The sequence below is a fragment of the Xyrauchen texanus genome, chromosome 2 (assembly GCF_025860055.1).
Source record: "Xyrauchen texanus isolate HMW12.3.18 chromosome 2, RBS_HiC_50CHRs, whole genome shotgun sequence".
In the NCBI taxonomy this organism is placed as follows: domain Eukaryota; kingdom Metazoa; phylum Chordata; class Actinopteri; order Cypriniformes; family Catostomidae; genus Xyrauchen; species Xyrauchen texanus.
In genome coordinates this window covers 57,726,596-57,746,515 of record NC_068277.1, presented here as the reverse complement: position 1 = coordinate 57,746,515, position 19,920 = coordinate 57,726,596, and the positions used below count along the sequence as shown (strand labels likewise).

At 35.6% G+C, this 19,920-nt stretch overlaps 1 protein-coding gene across 1 annotated transcript in view; it reads right to left on the bottom strand.

Moving 5' to 3' along the window:
* The window catches only part of vangl2 (VANGL planar cell polarity protein 2), a 46,603-nt gene extending 27,401 nt beyond the window's left edge, over positions 1 to 19,202 (bottom strand). The window contains exons 1-2 of the mRNA XM_052090448.1: positions 19,052 to 19,202; positions 4,175 to 4,429 (exon numbers count right to left, since the gene is read on the bottom strand). Of these exons, the coding sequence (XP_051946408.1) occupies positions 4,175 to 4,245 (71 nt within the window). The 5' untranslated portion in view covers positions 4,246 to 4,429; positions 19,052 to 19,202. The remainder of the gene's footprint in view (positions 1 to 4,174; positions 4,430 to 19,051) is intronic.
* Between the last annotated feature and the right edge of the window lie 718 nt (positions 19,203 to 19,920).

Below are 19,920 nucleotides of genomic sequence, written 5' to 3'. Positions count from 1 at the left end.
GCATTCTGAACAAACGTTGCCGCCTATTTCAACTACGTCAGAGCGTCCTTGAGCGTCGAAGGCAGGGCAGCCAGAGCGAATTTTGACGCTCTCGCCGCTTCTGGTGTGAACGTACAGTTAGTCTTGACTGGCAAGGCTACGATTCGACTTTACTCCTCAGACAAACGGTTAAACAGAAAATAAGAGCAGCACCCGATGATGGAGAGAAAATGGCCAGGTGGAGCAGAGAGGGAAAGGACAAAAAAAAAGAAAGCACTCTAAGAAGCAGCAGCAAAATTTTGCAAAATTACTGACCTGTTCAGGGCTTCAAGTAAGTAAATACTGTACTTTTTTCTTAGTTAACTTAGTATTGAACAGCTAGCAAATGTAAGCGGCAGCGCCCGTCTAACGTTACATTCGTGGCGAAATCAAAACAAATGAGTGCACACAGAAAACTCACAGAAGAAATGTACTGAGGTAAAAATTCGAATTGTTGTTTTTTTTATTTATAACATATGATTTAGTTTAACATAACACAACTAAGGGAGCTGTTTTGCTGAATATTATCATGATTGAAAATGTTACATTGAATTTATTGTTCAATAAACAAGTATAATATTTATTATTAAGTTACTTACATTTTAAACACAAACCATATTAACTGTTTTTGTTCTATTTCACCGACTAAAACAGTTCCAAAGGAAAGCTACAGCAGCGCGGTGTTTTGTTACTGAGCGATTCAGCGTTTTGAACGAATCTTTTGTATGAATGACTCACTAATTAAGACGGTCACCTGCCGCCACCTATTGGCAGTTTAGTTTAATGTTTAAGTATTGCATTTTTTTTATATTCAAACATTTATTTAAAACATCAATCTCATAACATTATTTATTGCAGTTGTAATTGCAGTGCACATTTTTTAATTTGATGGGTAATAGCCCTATAGTGTCTTATTATTATAACTGAATTTATTGATCAAATGTAAGAATTTGATATGAAAGATGATGCATACATTTAATAAGGTAATACAAATTTCCTTTTTTTTTTCTTCATCAAATGAAGGTGGAGACAGCCAACCTAGCACTAGCTGTGGTGCAATGATCACACATCAGATTCAGCCAGGGAGTGAGAGATGACAGGTAGAAGCAAAATAAGAAAAGAAAAAAAAAATAACATATTGTATGAAATATAGTGTTGTTGGTTGTTTATGTTTTTATGTTATGGTCATACTGTGAAATAAATGTAATTTAGGGGAAAAAAAAAAAAAAACAAGGTTGTCCGTGTTTCTAAATTTTATTTGGGTGCATAGGATGGCCTGGATGGGTGTAGGGTTTCCCGGCCTGAAATTGTGTCCCAGTCCGGCCCTGCTAAGTTAATACTAATGAGGGTTAAATGGGTACAACACCAAATTTGTGTGTGTGAAAATATTACAGTTAAAATGTGAATTAATAACTTGCTAGGAAAAATCACTACATGCATATTTAAGCAGCCTCTGAACTTTGACCGTAAAGATTATTTTCCACAACTTTTTGTATAAAAAAAAAAAAAAAAAAAAAAAGTTTAAACATTGATAACACCAATGCCATGAAATCAAGGGACAAATATTCTTTAAAAAAGATTAATAATAATTTTGTTTGGATTTTTTTGGCCTTGTACTAATGCTTGTATAAAAAAAATACAAAAAGTTAAAAATAAACACATAAATAACTTAAAATGTCATAGAAGTGGTGTACCAGAAGAAGAAAAAAATTTGCAAAACAGAAGCCATTTCATATCATATCATTAAAGGTTAAGTTATAGAATGATAATATAATAATTATTATTTATTTTTTTGCCATTTGAAAGCTTTTTCGTGACTAAAAAAGTCAAGGGACATGTTTGTCTACATATTTTGATATTGACCCAAATGTTGTCAGAAATAACCTGTTTGGTGAGACACAAAGCTTTTACACAAAGGGGTGCTAGACAGCTCACAAAACTGTATCCTCCATTGATCAGCATATTTCAAAATGTTTTATATCTCATACAATTTTTTCACTCTGGACAGTAATTTGTAATTATAACTGACAGTTGCAAGGATTCATACTTGTTAAATCTGCTACAGCAGTATCTAGAAATAATTTTTTATAATCCTCCAGTAACACTTGATTGTGACTGGCACATTCTGAACAGCACTGCCAACGAGTCTCGAAACACTGTCACCAGGGTTGGGAGAGTTACTTTTTAATGTAATCCGTTACAGGTTACATAACAATGAAATGTAATCAGTAACAATCCAATTGACACAATCTGAAAGTAATCAGATTACTTCTCATTACTTTTGGATTACACATATTGGCACATTTGTAAATAAAATCAAGATAAAATATGATTTCTAAAACTTTAATTTTGCCTTATGTAAACAGAACATGTTTGAGTAAAATTATGAGTACTGTTTTAGCTGTTATTATACTAAGGAAAAGAAACAATTACACTGCACCCTACCAAGAAAAAAAAAAAATTAGCTGACAAACAACTCTATAGAAATCAGATGAGTTCTCTAGTCTGCTACAGAAAAAGAACATTTCAAATTTCTAATAAAACAAATATAAAATCAGAACACATGAACTGAATTATGACTTGGTTAACATTAAACTAAATCTGACAGGATATACATCAGATTCAAAAACACTGCAGAGTGCAATTCTATCACGTATTGCAGTTAGTGTGCATAGGCAATTGTAATTTGCACTATTCATTAACTTCAGACTTTATTCAATATGTAGATCACACGTTATCATCGTCATCGTCGTTATTATCGTCATAATTAGATGCTGGAGAGTGTCCGTTTATTCATGATCCAAAGTCAAACATCAGCAGCTAACTATTTCTATGTTTATGTTTAAGGAGGATTTTAAAGGAGGAAAAAAATTTTTTAAATCTAGTTTTAAAGAGATCAAAACAGATTTAAACTGTGTCTTTTCAATGACTTCTTCCTAATTACTATAAGTGTTGAACATGTTACATTTGCCAGAATGTCTCCCTCACCCAGACATTTAAACTCAACAATAATGAATCAAAATCAGACTTTCTTTTCTATGAACTTAAAACACATTTTCAATTAATTTGGTATTAATGTGCACAATTTGTATTTGTTAATAATGATCAGGGATGCAAAATCATAAGAGGTGAAAAAGCATAGATAGTCATGACAAGTTTTCCAGATGTATTTTTTCAGTTGATTTTTTTTATTGTTTTTGTATTCAAATCATATTTTCTCTTAAATGATGAAGGTTTAAGTACTGTTCAAATGGAGGAGGGGTCATTTTTTCAGCTTCAATACGGAACAACATACAGGACTTCTTGGCTAATATAGCAGGGGATTTCTATGCCGTAACAGCAATGATGTGCAAATTGTGTCAGTATTGGCAGCTATTCCTGCTTCCCCCAAATGATGAGGGCCACAGATTTCTTTGAGCACTAAGGCTAACTAATTTTAACACATTTTAATATTAACTAATTTTAGCTAACCTAGCTAATGTGATTTCTGTGAGGCTCTGTGATTTCTGTGACAGTAGGAGGCGCTCTTGACTCGAGTCATGAGCGAGAACCTGGAGAACATATGTCTAAACCATCTCTCTCTCTCTCTCTCTAAACAAACAGCTGTCTGTATCACTTTATATCAGGAAAATTAACTTATTCTTTAGTCAGAAAATTAAAACTTGTAATCTTGAAAGTAATCCCATTTTTTGGAAAATGTAACTAATATCAATGGGGTTTTATGTAACTAATGGATTACAGTTACCTAATGGATGTATCATGATTACCTAACACAGTTACAAGTAATCCGTTACTCCCAAAACCTGACTGTCACAGTGTGTTAGTATGGTGTTTCGTCGGTGCTTTGTAACCAGAGACCATCCCCCAGGAAGATATCTGAGGTAGCGTTCCATTTTCTCGGCGCATGCATCACAGTGCTTTAAGAGACGTTAATCTTTACGGGCTCTTCAAGAGCTGATCTGAGTGCGGTCCGTGGTGCGGCTTAGTCAGATGGTCAGAATTCAATTGGATGAGACACACAATTGTGCCTTTCATGGCATTTATTTATTCACTTAAAATTCCCTTATTCAGACAGAAATAAGTGGGAAGGATACCATTGTGTTTAAATGAAGAGCATGCAATAAGAGAATACATGTACTCCCGCGTTTGCGTGTACCTGTGCTTGCGAGAACTGCGTGAATGGGAAGACTTGTAGGAATATCCAGAGTACTGGGACTCGTTGTCCATGTCTGGGGCCGATGGGTGGGGCTTGTGGTCCCCAGCTCCACCCCTGGAGCGTTCTGTGGTTCTGCCCAGCTGAGTCTTGCGCTCTGAGATGGATTTGGATGACAGAGTCAACGGCAACTTCAGCAGTTCAACCTTACTCCTGAGAGAATCTATCTTGGAGGCTGAAGGAGAGGAGAGGACTGATCTGTATGGGGAAACAAATGCCAGATAAGTTGAGAAAGAGTAAATCAGTGATTTCTTTTTCTTTACAAATTTCTTGATGTACTACACAATATAAGATGCTTGAAATGTTCCTATATTCAATCTCCACACTTGAATAGTCAGAATATTTATAAGAAATAGCATATAGATCACAAAGGCTTCCTAATTCCTAAACCTATTTTAAGAGATCATGACATACTTTATTATTTTCCTTGAGGTTCACTTATAATGATTTACCAATATAGGGATCATTTTTCACCATGTCCTATAAAACGTCAATGTAAACTGCAACTGTTATGATTGGCTAACAGCTCTGCATAGCACATAAGCATCTATGCCCCATGGTAACCGGTGCATCCCCTCAAATACAGCCATATATGTTTGAAATGCAAACGGGAAGAGAATGAGATTTTATAAATATAATATATCAACAAAGTCAGCGAAACACAATGTGTGTGTGTGTCAAACTGATTACTTACCCAGCTGCACCCTAAGCCATAAATATCAAACTGCCATCAACAGATGAAACATTAATGAATTTAAGCTTTTGCTGTCGGGTCAGTAGTGTTTTTATAAATAACCATTTTTTTACAAAGCCTGCATCATAATGTGACTGATTCACAACAAGCAATCCACACTAGGGATGAAACGGTTACCGGTTTCACAGTAAACCACGATAAAATTCCCAGACGGTTAATATTACCATGTCACATTTATTTATCATTAAAACCGCGATTATCGTGATTGGTAAAACTCTCTGTAAATGTTGTCCACACAAACCCAGCATGAGTCTGACGCATGGGCAACATTGTTATTGTTGATTTTTGCGTGAAAACAAGCCGGAAGGCAATGACAGTGCTAGGCACTCAGAAGTGTGGTCATATTTTGGATTTTTTAAGAATGCTGAGGTAAAATTAGTAGAAGATGGTAACTCTGCCTCCAGAGCTTGCAAGAGGAAAGTCGCTGCGAAACGGGGCAACGCGTCCAATCTGGCGAGTCATCTTCGTGACAACCATCAATCACTTTATAATGCAAGTAAGGTAAATTCACTTTTAGCTCAGTTGTGGCAAAGTATGAGAAAAGTAAATAGTCGGACATAATATTTAATTGGGTTGAAATAATTTTTTTCTCTCACTTGTAAAAAAAAAACGCAAGCTTCCGCAAAGAAAAGGTTCCTAGCAAGTGCATCGCTTTGAGCCTACAAATGAACAAGGAAACAAGAGAGTAACAAATGCGTGCAACATTTAAGTGATGTACATTCATACCACCAATGCACGGCTTTTCAAATAATTACATGGACATGAAATAGTGATTTGAGATGAACGTTTAAAAATTTTACCTGTTCTTTAATTATTTTATAATCCGTTGCAGTCTACAAAACAATCGTCCAATACAAATACTGAAGTCCTCCAATTTCATTTTCAATACAATCGATAACTAAAACAGAGACGCACGATGGCACCAGTTGTGTTTGTATGAAAGGAGCGTGAGGCATGAAAGAAGCCGGAGTTTCAGGATGAGCGACCAGAATCAAGAATTTCAGAGCCATGTAATAACATGTTGTGTAGTTTAGTCACCCAACCAACAGATTTTGTTCATTTAAAATGTGTAAATTAATAATAATAAATGTAACCACACCAATAATAATAATAAGTATTACTATAGGGCCTACTGCATTTGCTATTCCTTTTTTACAAATTTTATTTGTTGATTTTCAAAAATAAAGCCTGTTTTAATGATTTCAGTGTGTGTGTCAGTAATTTTTGTACATTATCAGCACATTTTAACAATACCGTGATAATACTGATAACCGTGATAGTTTTGGTCACGATAATCATAATATTACATTTTCATACCGTTACATCTCTAATCCACACTGAAATGAGCCGAACACGTATTAAATCCAGCACTGATGCAATCAGAAACTTTGTTAATGGGTCATGAATCCCCAGAACACATTTGAGATGTTAACAGTTATGTACACGTTGCACATCATTGAAAACAATGATAGCACTCATTACGTTTATACTACAGGTTATTTTTTATTTATTTTTTTAAACATTCTGTTCCGGTTTAAAAACAAAAGTTGAAGAAACATCACAAAATGTGAGGTACATGCGTAAAGTCTGAGATGTGATTGGTTAGGAGTCTTAATCATTCGATTCTGAGCACTTTTTCACATTATTCATGAGAAGAGACGCCGGTTCCCGGCCAGCACAAGTTCACCAGACCAGAGCATGGACTTTTACACTGAACACCGTTGTGAGATCGAAACCACTCGTCAGAATAGACAGGAGCAAGCATGTTTCTTAGCCGCAATTCTGCGACTCTAGCGCTCCAAACATGAAGCAGCTGTTTGTTTAAATGCACGTAATCAGGATTCCCACTCTTTTCAAGGCACAATTTTCCAGGACATTTTATGTGCCATGTTTAGATAAAAAGTGTAATACTTAAGCAAAAATGCATGCATCTATTTAAACCGAGCTTTTTTGGAGTTTTGGTGTGTTTTGAACAGTATAAGCAGTTTGCTACATGGCCTAGTGTGATTATTAATCCTTGTAAACCCGTGATTTAATTAAATAAATACAGTTTGTATGTGCTGGGCCCTGCAGAGTGCTCTGCTCGGTCTTCTACAACATACAAACATGGAATGATCACGATGATGTGTTTTAAATGAATGAGCGGCCAGCTTCACAGTCATTTTGAAGTGTGCATCAGTTGCAGATTACATGCTTAATAAATCTTTAATTATCACACTAGGACACATTGCAATTTTTATTTGATTAATTTTGCATTCAAACATTCATTTTCATCCAAATATGCCATATTCCATGACATTGTGTTTTATAGCTAATGCCATTTTTATGACTAGATTCCGTGATTCCATCAGTATTGTCCACATACAACATGTGGTAACTGCAGTATAAGCAGACTCCGATCACTGAATTATTGAAAATAAATTCACATCCCGAGATATGAAAAAAAAAACCTGACCGACCCTCAACTCGCGTGGAGTCGGAATCAACAAGCATTGATGTTGTTTCACAATGAGCAGCTGGCGGCAATGTCAAAATATGAATTTGTGTATTAGAATCCTATAACCAGTCCCGATCATTACCATGTTTTTGTGAATGTAACAAAAACTTTGATAGCAACACAGTAAAACAGGACATATTATACTCTATTATACAAAAATATTTTCTAGGATATTTATGTATTTTTAAAATTTTCCAAGACTGGAAAACTACATTGCAAAATTGCAGGGTGTGTGGAAACCCTGACACCGTGTCCTAACTACACGCGACGCGATAAAATTCCAGCGACAGCAAGTGTGTCTGTCCACACTAGACGCGACGCGACTGTGAGACGCCACACGTCAATCAAAAATCACAGCCATTCAGAACAGCGTGTGGGCGGAGTCTCTCTGTGAAAGCGCACTGCTGGCCCGCACTCGCATTGGAAATGGGTAAGAACATAATCAAATCAAGAAATAACATTATTAAAAATCAAAACATTAACAAAATATACTCATTGACTAATTTTGTTATGAAGTACAGTTGTATGTTTGCATAGAATTCAGTTTGAACGCTATATTATATGCTTTCAAATCCATTATCGCTTGTGGCACAGTGACCTATTTTTAACTAAAATGTGTACCACCTGTAATAAAAATAACCAGTGTAATTTCTTCATATGACAATCAGTTTATTCGATCTTGTTCATAGGGAAATTCATATCCATCCCGTTGCTTTATTATGGATGGAAGGAAAATTATATTCAAACTCAAATGAAACAATTTTAATACTATACTGTCATTGTGACTCCCCACCCTGCCTGTATTTCAGTAGATTGTCTGGAATGACACCCCTGGATACAGGGACACAAATCGTCATGCCTATTCACTCTACTTTACATTGAAAATAAAGCGGAATTTGTTTTACACAGGTTGATGCGTCTTTAGTAGCCTACTATAGCTAAATGCTTCATTCATTCATTCGCTGTAGATGAAAGTCTAAACTTAACTTACCATGTGTATTCAATGCTTCAGCTATACTTCTCCAGACGGAATCCTTTTTCCTGACGTCTTTGTGGAATTTGTGGGATTAATCGTAGAGAATTGAATGCCTTTTAACTTCGACAGTCAGTTCCTCGTCGTCCAGGTTTGATGATTAAATATTAATGAGACGCAGAACTTCCATCCAATGAGATCTCTGTGTGGGCGGATCTGTCAGCCGCGACGTCGCAGAAATAGGAACCGCTTCTAAATTAGAAACTTCGCGTGTCGCCGTCACGTCTGGTTAGGACAAAAACTGTGATTAACATGGAAAAGATACCTTTTATCGCGTGTTGCGGCGCGTGTAGTTAGGACACGGTGTGATACTCCATCAAATCTACTCCATACATCTGATCATGGACAGGGTAACACAACAGTTTTCACAAACAGAAGACAATGTTGAAAACAAAAAATTAAAAGTGATGTGCCAGGGTGGTCGACTAATCTAACAACTGACTAGTCATATATATGGGGTCGACAACAAACATTCATATTTTTAGTGCTGGTGGTTTTAATAAACAACTTCTAACAGAGCATTTTTGCATTACGATGGCTTGCTCTTTTTAACAATGAATATATCTCTAATAATAATAATGGATATTATAACTACATTAAGCATTTACATAAATATATTATGCCTACAATTGTATCATAATAACTATATAAATATTATTATAATACCAAATGAATATATCTCTAATAATTTAAACACGGCATTGATATGGGATCTAGTTAAACCCTCAAGATAATCTCATCTCCGCTTTGGCCTACAAAACATGGTGTCATAGGGTTGTTTAAGATTTATATAGGACCTTGTTGTGAACAATGAAAGTGAATTTCGAGTAATGTAAATACATCAGCGCACGTTACCAATCCGAAACCAACGCAACATGTTATTCTGTGCACGAGATGAAATTCATGGGAGTGGCACAGAACAGCCTCAAATATAGTAAGAGATCTCCACATGAGCATCACGTACAAACGGTTTAATTAAATCAAAATCACAGCCCTTTACAGTTTAATATTAACATAAGGCCATATTCTATTTTATGGATCGTTCAGCCCTACACAATGCAATAGAAATATGTGTTGTTTTGGCGTTATTTCACGTACGTGCTAATTTGATCTCATCACATTCAATTCAAACAGCAAGCTCACAACTTGGGTATCTTCTTTTGCCATGGCGCTGGAGATTCAGTGGCAGCGGAGCGCCGATGCCGAGTAGCAGTGCAGAAAACACTGGTTTATATGACCACATAAGCAGCATTCTCCGGGAGAAACCTGGATGTGTTAAATCGTGTTATCTTAATCCCTTAAACGGCATAAGGAAATCTGTGATCTGAAATGTCATGTATGTGCCGATTTCCTTACATGCAGCAAGAAAGTACGAGTAGAATGGGGAAAAAAAGCATACACTATAAACTAGATCCATTTATACACACTAATTCAAAATATCGACGGTCCCTCAGACTTTCTCAAAAAACCTGGAATAAACAGTTTTCAGTAACAATATTTTTATTTTCTTGGTTATCGGTCAATAACATATTGGCTGCCGATATATTAGTGGTATATTATTTTATGTGGTCAGTCACCATAATGCCACAAATATTTCAATGTGGATTGAGCTAAACTTGTATTGAACCAGAAACATCCTCCAAACTTTTCAAAGTCTGTCATTGTGAAAGACAGGTGACATTTTACACTTCCGTAAAGTTTTATGCCCAAACATAAAAATGAAATCTTTTGTAAACTAAACTCCAGTGTCCTGCAAAGCTTTCATATCCTTCACCATCTCTATAAAAACCCCATTACTCAATACCACACAAACACATTCCACAGCTATCGCCTGTCATCTCCACGGCAATGGAGCTTGGCTGTTACTATGGGAATGAATATGGGGGTATGTCCGACGGTTCAGGAGGGAGGCCCCGTTTCCAATGCAGTCTGACCTTTAATCACCCCACCACATATGAAAGCCGATATTTTAAACTATTTCGAGAAATACAGCTATTTTTGTATGCATGTATGTATGTAACACGTCTGCATAGTTTGAAACAATTTTATTATTGCCCTTTCCTGAGTTAAGGCAGTGATTCTACAATTTGATAATCTAAATGAAGAGCCACCACTGTTGTCTATTTTTTGCTTGGCTTTCTCCCATTTCAGTCTTGTAATAAGATTCATGTGAGACAGAGAAAGACAGACAGCATTTCTTTAAGGACAAACAAATACACACAAACACATGCTCTGCCTCTTTCTTTGTGTATGTGTGGCCAGTCAGGAGTTGTTTACAGAGCTGATAAGGCCATCAGGGACACCATTTGTCCAGGACAGATTTGGAAAACGTGTCCCCATCAGTCTGACGTGCGGATGTCAGTCTTCCTTATGTTAGATACTTCCCCTCAGGATTCACATGTGCATTGAGAATTTAAGCTGACAATTAATACCAAGAGATGCTTTTCATACATAGTTTTGAAGTATTAGTCTTGAGCCCTTCATGTGGACTCGGAAATATCGTAATTAGGAGATCCGAGCACTTGATTGTTCAAGCGGAGTCCTATATTCAAAGTGGAAACTCAGAATTCTAAATAATACTGAATAGAGCATAACAGTCTGGTTCCGGAAGTAAAAACCCCATTAATTTTTCCCATAGACCAGTGTTTCTCAATCATGTCCTGGAATACCTACTAAATCTACACATTTTAGATGTCACCCTTATTTGACATACTCAATTCAGTTCAAGGAGCATTCTATTAATGAGCTAATCGGTAGAATCAGGCGTGTTGGATAAAGGAGACATCCAAAATGTGTAGTGTTAGTGGTACTCCAGGAAAGGATTAAGAAACTCTGCCATAGACAAATTGTTGATGTTCAACAATAACTTAGAAAGTAAACCATTAAATACAGACCTATCATGAGCTCAGAGGTTGTTCATCAATGGTATACGCTTCCATTGAAGCCATCCATCTGCATTATTTCAAATTCATTGTTTAAAATACTGTTTGATAGCGGAATTCATGGTACACAACTACATTGCCTATGGAGCAGCAGAGAAAGATCCACCAATCAGAGAACCGGGACCAACAAAATCCCTTAAAGCGTGCCTCGGATTGACCACCTGCTCCCACGAAGCACTGTGAATTAAGTAATCAAGTCGGTGTCTCCCTTTACCCTTAAACTACTTCTTTTGCAATAAACGTAAAATACATTGTTTCTAAACTTTTAATCAACCACCTAAAATCAATAGTTTTAAATATTCCAATAATTTTTTATTCAATAACATAATTCGCAATGCTTCATAGGATTGTACATTTGTGCCCTCATGAATGATGGTAAGTACACAGCCTTGGACCCTTGTCTTTGTCCGATTTTCAAAAGTTTTGCCTCAAAACGGTTGGTTTGGTTCATGGCTAACAACTCTTTTTATAAAGGATTTTATAAAAAGTCTATGGAAGAAATTAATGGGGAAAATACTTCTGGAACCCTATGCCTGAAAAAGTGGGCGGGCACTGTTGTGCTCTATTTCAAAATTGGAAGGGGCGTATCCACATGAGAGACGATAGTAAACAATGATTTTGTAAAGTTATTTTGACAATATTAATTTGTTATATATGACAGTCAACTAATGACTCACCCTTCACAGAATGTAAATTCGTTAAATACCATGCAATAATGAATCATATAGGTCATGTAAAAGTGATGCGGGTGTTTTCATTTATGCTAATTCACTGGTACAACAGGGGGAAAATTTAGTTTTTTTGCCATTGTGTATATGTTTGGGTTTGGCAAATTCTTTCATTTTTTGTTTTCCACTTGAATTCCAGGTCTTCTTGAGCAGCATTAAACCATTAAACATGACAGCTCGTACACAGCTGCAGACAATTTTACATTCATTTGGGAATGCTCATAAAGTGCTCCAACTACAGGTGTGATGAGCACTACTCCAATCGGGAGTGAAAAATGTTATTATGGTAAAATAACAAAAGACAATAATCATGTTTATGTTATAGCCTATGACCCTTATGATGGCTAATATTATGCAAATAAATACATAAAAAAACATTTATAATGTTTTTAAACTTTCATTAAAAAATTATAGTTTGATTTAAATAACATTGGGCTGATGAAAAGGTTGATATCAGTCGATTTAGAAAAAAATAAGCACTGATATTTATTATCCGTTTCCAATATGAGCCTAAAGACCAGTTTATACTTCTGTGTCAAACCTACAAGATAGGCTCTGTGTATTAGCCAAAGTGTTGGTTTGCATTTTTAGTTCTGAGTTGGTGTGGCTGCGTTGTTTTCAAGTACACAGGCAAAATTATATTGTAGAGCTGCACAATTCTGGATAAGTTGGGAATCTAATTTTTGAAAGCAGCCGACTGCAATCAAACAGCTCACAGGTAGTGAATTGAGTCAAATCTGGTTAATGAGGGGAATTTATTTATTTTTTAGCATACCGATGGATTAATTAATGGATTCAAAAGTATTTATTAAATTATTGAAGCATTAAAAACAAGTTCATGTAGTATTTAGGTACATATTATTTATTTCTTAAACATGTTGCCTGCCATGAAGAGAGAGAATAAATCAGGCATTTACTCTATTATTTCTTTTGATATGCATATAATAATAAATCAATATTCTGGTATACTTTGACGCTCCGTGCTGAAGAAAATATTACAATTAATAAATAACTGCTTGCTTGACCAACACAAAATGGGTGTTGTTTTAAAGCTTATACTCTTTAGTTTACTATTTATTTAGGCAAAATAACCAACTCTGAATAGGCAATTTTTTAAATCTGCTGACAAATAAGTTTCGCTTCATAACTTAATAAATATGATTATTTACTGTACACCATTCTGTCAAACATATGGTCAAAAAATCATACAGATCAAAAAGGTCTAGGAGTAGAATTAGAGATGTAATGATATGAAAATATCATATCACGATTATCGTAACCAAAACTATCACAGTTATCAGTATTATCACGGTATTGTTAAAATGTGCTGAAAATGTCCAAAAAGTACTGATACACACACTGAAATCATTTATTTGAAAATCAACAAACAACAAATAAAATTTGTAAACAAGGGAATAGCAAATTAAGTATAATTATAATGATTATTAATTTACACATTTTAAATGATCAAAATATGTTGGTTGGGTGACTAAACTACACAACATATTATTACATAGCTCTCTGAAATTCTTGATTCTGGTCGCTCGTATTAAACTATATTTAACTTGAAACTGTGAACTAAACATTTTCTGTTTATGACAACGCCCCAGAGACGTCTGACGCAGGTGTAAATTGACGGGCTCTTAAACGAGCCCTCATAATAAATCTCCAACTGATTGACAAATTCACTTGTGTAATGGATTGCTGTGAACTGTATGCCAATGATTGACTTATGATCAATAATATGGTAGTAAACAATATTCTAATAAACAGTATTCTAAAGTTGCTTTTTGAATTGTCTTATCAATGATTAACTCTTCTGCTACAAGAATGTAATGCATTTTAATCTGAATATTTTTTATAATATATATATATATAATTTTTAAATATTTAAAAGATAACTATGTATAATTATATATTGATATAAATATGTATAATCTTTATATTTTGAATTATTGTTATATGGGGGGCTTTCTCAGCAAATATTTGTATATGCGATTAATTAATCGGGACACCATATAATTCATTTGATTAAAAATTGTAATCGATTGACAGCCCTAAAAAAAATAATATATATATTATATATAAATATAAAAATATAAAAACAGCAAACACAATGTGACACGATCACTGATCCATTATGATGCATAGATAAAATAATCTTGGAAAAAATGCCATGTTGGGGGTGGTCTCTGGTAACACAGTGGACTAATCACAGCTCGTGGTCTGAGACGACACGATGCGTGGTTACATATTTGAAGAGGCGAATGTCAGCCTACATAGGTTTGACGCAGAGGTATATATCGGCCTTAATGCAGCCTTTACATGCTATCTGAATGATCCTACTTCCCACTTCTAAAGCCGTAATTACGAGCACTTCACGTAGGCCTGTCATAACTAATTTTGTTGGATGAAATATTGTCCCAAAAATAATTGCAATAAACGATATTATTGACATTTTAAGACCATTTTATGCCACTGAAGTAATGATAATATAATAGCATAATAATGCAAGTACACCCTTTCAAAGAGCAATGAGCTTAACTCTTAATAATATTCAGACATTGGAATCGGAAAGTCAGGAAGGGACGGCCCCTCTCCATCTCCAACTGCGTTTTTTGTTCCCAGCTCAGAAAACTGGATGGGATGTTATGTTTTAGATGAGCTTTTAGGTTAGTTGTATTGCCAGTTCCTGATACTGTTTTTAAACAAAGTCGACATACCGGCTCATTCATGTTAATGGACTCTTCTCTCTCATTCGGCTTAAAGCAAATATGTTCCCACACCGGAGCTGTGGAATGCGGCTTTGAAACCAAGTCCATTTGGACTTATTCTTCCAAACTTTCTGGCTGGAATTATGCAGTCGCCGGGAAAAACACCTCAAGTAACATGGTAGGGCTCGACATCAAGCATTGTCATGTGCTTCCCTTCAGACAAGAAAACTGGTCATTCATTAAAAAGGTTACTTGTCTGGAGAAAAAACAAAAAGGAAAAAAGCCTCCATAATCATCATTTACACCTGATAGGGATTAAGAACACAGTGCAGAAAAACGCTAAATCATTATTCACCCTCAAGCCTGTATGAATTTCTCTCTTCTGAGGAACACAAAATTAGATTTTTGGTAGAATGTTAGTCAGTCACTATTCATTTTAACTGCATCTTATTTTATTCCATAAAAATGGACTGAGACTGAAACTAACATTCTCCTTATCATCTCCTTTGAGTTCCATGCAAGATAGAAAGTCAGTCAAGGTTTGGAACAACATAGAGTAATGATGACAGAACTTTTGGTAACACTTTACAATAAGGTTCATTAACATTAGATAATGCATTAGCTTTCATGGACTAACAATGATCAATATTTTACAGCATTTATCAATCTTAGTTAATGTTTGTTACTAAACAAAAATACAATTGTTCATTGTTAGTTCATAGTGCATGAACTAATGTTAACTTATACAACTTTTTATTTTAATGTATGAAAATGTAATGTTGGAATTAACATTAACCAAGATTAATAAATTAGATAAAAGTGGTGTTTATTGTTAGTTCATTTTAACTATCGTTAACAAATGGAACCTTTTTGTAAAGTGTTACCAAATTTTCATTTTTCGGTAAATCATCTCTTTTGAGAAAGTCAATTCTCACCAGTTGCATTAAAAACTTTACTCACTGAGCTACCCAGGCCCCCTGTTATTGAGATTTTAATCTGGCTACTTGTCCGGTCAGGTAAGTAATATTCTCTTGCCCATTCAAAATTTACACTTGTTCCAGACAAGCATTAATGTCGAGCCCGAACACATAATCTTCACCTATCGCTGTCCACTGTGTATGTGGAGCTGCCTGAGCCCCGCCTCTGACACAGAGAGCTGACGAGAGGACAGAAGCAGCCGACAGGCTAAAATGTTGGTGACATTCATTCTTTTGTAAACAAACACACATGTAAACACAATGGGCAATATCGAGGTCGTGTCCATATATCGTATGATATGTCGATAACGTAATTATCGTGACAGGTCTAACTTAATGATCAAGTGCTTTGGTGTCAGAAACATGGAGAATGTCAGTCTCATATGCATATTTCTTGGGGAACTTTTATTTTGACATCATAATACATGCTAGCAAATCGGCAGATGATGATGGAATTTCAGTCAAATAAATACTATTTGTTCTGTGTAAAAATGTACAATAACCATCAAATAGTTCCTGATATACATGAATGAAAAATTAAGTGATAATATGGTAGCTGAATTTAGAAAAATTAATAAAACCATCATTCACTATCAGCAGAAACTGAACTCTCCATCTCAATGTTGAATGTTTAAGTCTCTTTCCAACTAAGGAATTAAAATTACCGTAATTACGACTTGAGCAGGGCGTTCATTCATGTACAACTCATATTTGCAATAATTCTGATAGCATGTGAAGGCAGCATTATCCTTGCAAAACATTTTTACATTTTTCAAACATTCCATTTTAGTTGTGGGAATGTTAAAATGTTGTTGTTTTTTAAGTAGAACATTATCAGCATAACAATGCTACAAATGTTCTTTCAACTTTATAGTAGTTTACCCAAAAATTACAATGGGGATTCTTTCATAACTATATATCACCCTCATGCCATACCAAACCCATACAACTTTTTTAAAGCAGAATGGAGAAATTATGGAGAGAAACATTCCTATGTACAAAAGAATTTTAGGGGAAAAATTTTAACGTTCCATCTAAGGTGGGTCCACAGACAACAACAAAAAAACAGCTAATATTGACCGATTTGAACAATATTACAAAGATTTGGAGACCGATGTGTTGCGCATACCTTTATAAAATCTACTAGGCTACTTATCTGTTCTCTCTACAAAAATAAATGTACAGCATTACAAAACCACCATGAGCATCAGAAGACAGGCATAGATAAAAACCTCACAACCTCAATTTGTCCATGTCATGATTCCAGAATAGGAATCCAGCATATTGCACAAAAACAATCACATTTAAATGCAGGACGCGTTTTGCACCCAAGTTTTAAAGCTACAGAAGTTTTTATATTCCGTTTAGATACTGTATATTTGACAGCTGCAGCATTGTGTGTGTGTGTGAACGTTAGGCGTGGCAGAACTGATTTATGAAATACTGGTCCCAGGTGTGTTCTGCCTGGATATACAGTTACCCCTTATTACAGGTCTCATCTGACCCATTTATCAAGACAGTTGAAAACACACACACAGTCTCATAAACATATTAAAGGCACTAAATGAGAGTAATTGGTGGAGATTAAACGTGAGTTTCAAACACATTTTTTTTTGTGGATGAATTTAAAAATAATAAAAAGCACACAAATCTATAATGACTTCAAAAAGTGCTTTTAAATGCGAGTATATTGAATGTTCCTAGCCTGTGATCGGGTTACGGTCGCCTAGGCGACGGCTCAGTGGACATTTGAGCTCAACGCGCGGGCCAGAGAGCCTCGAGATGACGGCGTCAATCGTCGCCTAGTGACGTACGACGCACTTCCGCCGCAGCGCCTACGAGATTCTGAGGCTTTCGGGCCTCAATTCAACCACTCTCGACGTAACACAGTAATCCAAATACAACGCTTAAACAAGACTAAAAGTTTTTGCCATGTTTAAGTACACATTTCTGTTTATCTGATGTAAAAAATGGCTACAACAAAACAAAAATGAAACGCCGTGTGAAACATTGAAACAAACGAGCGCGAGTGTTTCTGCAGCGGTTTAGAAATATAAACTACAATAAAACGTTTATAAAGCATGCATGCAATGTAACATGATCTTGGTGGGGTTTTTTAATGATGGACGTAAAATGCTGGATCAAGGCGAAAAAGTTTGACCATTTCTGAAGAAAACCAATATAAACGATCAGACAATTTGGCAAAAACCTCTATGAGTCTAAAATGTACATGTATCGGACGATGAAATTATTCGTACTTTTCATTTAGTCAAACAATACTCTATTAGTCAAAAAGCAACTGATGAATAAATATTACAAATAATTAACGATTACAAGACTCGTTCTTTTGAACTGGCTCTTTCAATGAACCGATTCGTAATACGTTCGTAAATCACTTGACTCTAAGGTGGGTTATAAATTGGAACAATAACCACATACGACATAATCAAAATAATCTAATCGAAACGTAGTTAAACGAGGGTAATAACATACAATTAGGAATGTACAACAAAATACCACGTAGAATGCCACACGAGGACTTCTGGGAAAGCAATGTGAATGATGACTCAAATGAACCGGTTCATCGGTGTGAACCGTCTAAACAAACCAATTCGCTGTAGGGACTCAGACTTGCCAAGGCCAAATTTTACTCAATTGAGCCACAACCAGAAAACCAAAGACTTCATTTCCATCTAGAACTGTTAATTGGTAAATAGAAGAGATCTGAAACAGAAAGCGTTTGCTACGAAACCCGGGCGGACATTTTCTATACAACGAGTGTTCTGACGATCTTTGAACACAAAGGAGTCCGAGAGAAGCTCTGAAACAAACCAAACCCAACAAACCTACATGCAAAGCTCAGTTTACTCAAAACAAAGCCTTAACGATCCTTTCTACAAAAAAAAAAAAAATGCATCGCAACAATAGACGCATACACGGTGCCTCTTCTTTAAAGCTATAATTCATCGCCAGACTGAATACAACACGGTCCTATTTGAAAACCATCCACGTGATATATTAAAGAGATAATATTCCAAAATCCATACCGCATCTCCCGAGATACATGCAACGATCACTTTCACTTATCTCTTTCTTATTTCCTATCGTATCTCTTTCCATCAGAACTTATCCACACGATAAGAGATGTTAAATCATCTTATCTTCATAAACTCACCGTTTGCAGATGAGTAAAACTGCCCTCTTCTTGTTTTAAAAGCGTCCCGAATCAATAAATAAGTGATATGTTCTCTAGCCTGAGGGCTCTGCTCCTCGTCTATTTTTCTTCACTGAAACTCACATATTTCCGTCTCCATTCAAACCTGAGTCGATTCACTCCCCGAATGAACGCCCGACCCGACCTCCCCCACGTTCCTGCTCCGCCTCCCGAATCCTTCGCCCTTCACCCTCACCCACTACCACTACCACACACAACGGCCCGAAAAAACTATCTGGACACTGAAGTCTTAAATGTTTCATAAATGTTTCATTTAAACGGATAGTTCTCCCAAAAAGGAAAATTATCTAATAATTGATTCACCCTAATGCCATACTAGATGTGTATGATATCTTCAGCTGAACACAAAGAAGATTTTTAGAGGAATATTTCAGCTCTGTAGGTCCATTCAATGCAAGTGAATGAGTACCACAAATTTGAAGCTCCAAAAAGCACATTAAGGCAGCAAAACAGTAATCCATGTGACGTCAATGTTTAAATCTATATCTTCAGAAGTGATACAATATTTATTAGATGTGGGAAATACCTAATTAGGTGTGGGTGATAAAAGATCAATATTTAAGTCCCTTTTTATTATAAATTCTCCTCCCTGCCCTGTAGGTGGCGATATGCATGCGTAATGTGAATCACCAAATACAAAAGAAGAATGGAACAGTGAAAGTGGATATTGATATATAAAAATGACTTAAAGGGATAGTTCAACCAAAAACAAATAACCCATTTACTCACTCTCATGTCCTTCCAGGGGAGTATGACTTTCTTTTGCAGAAAACAAACACAAAAAAATATGGAAAATTACAACTTATAAA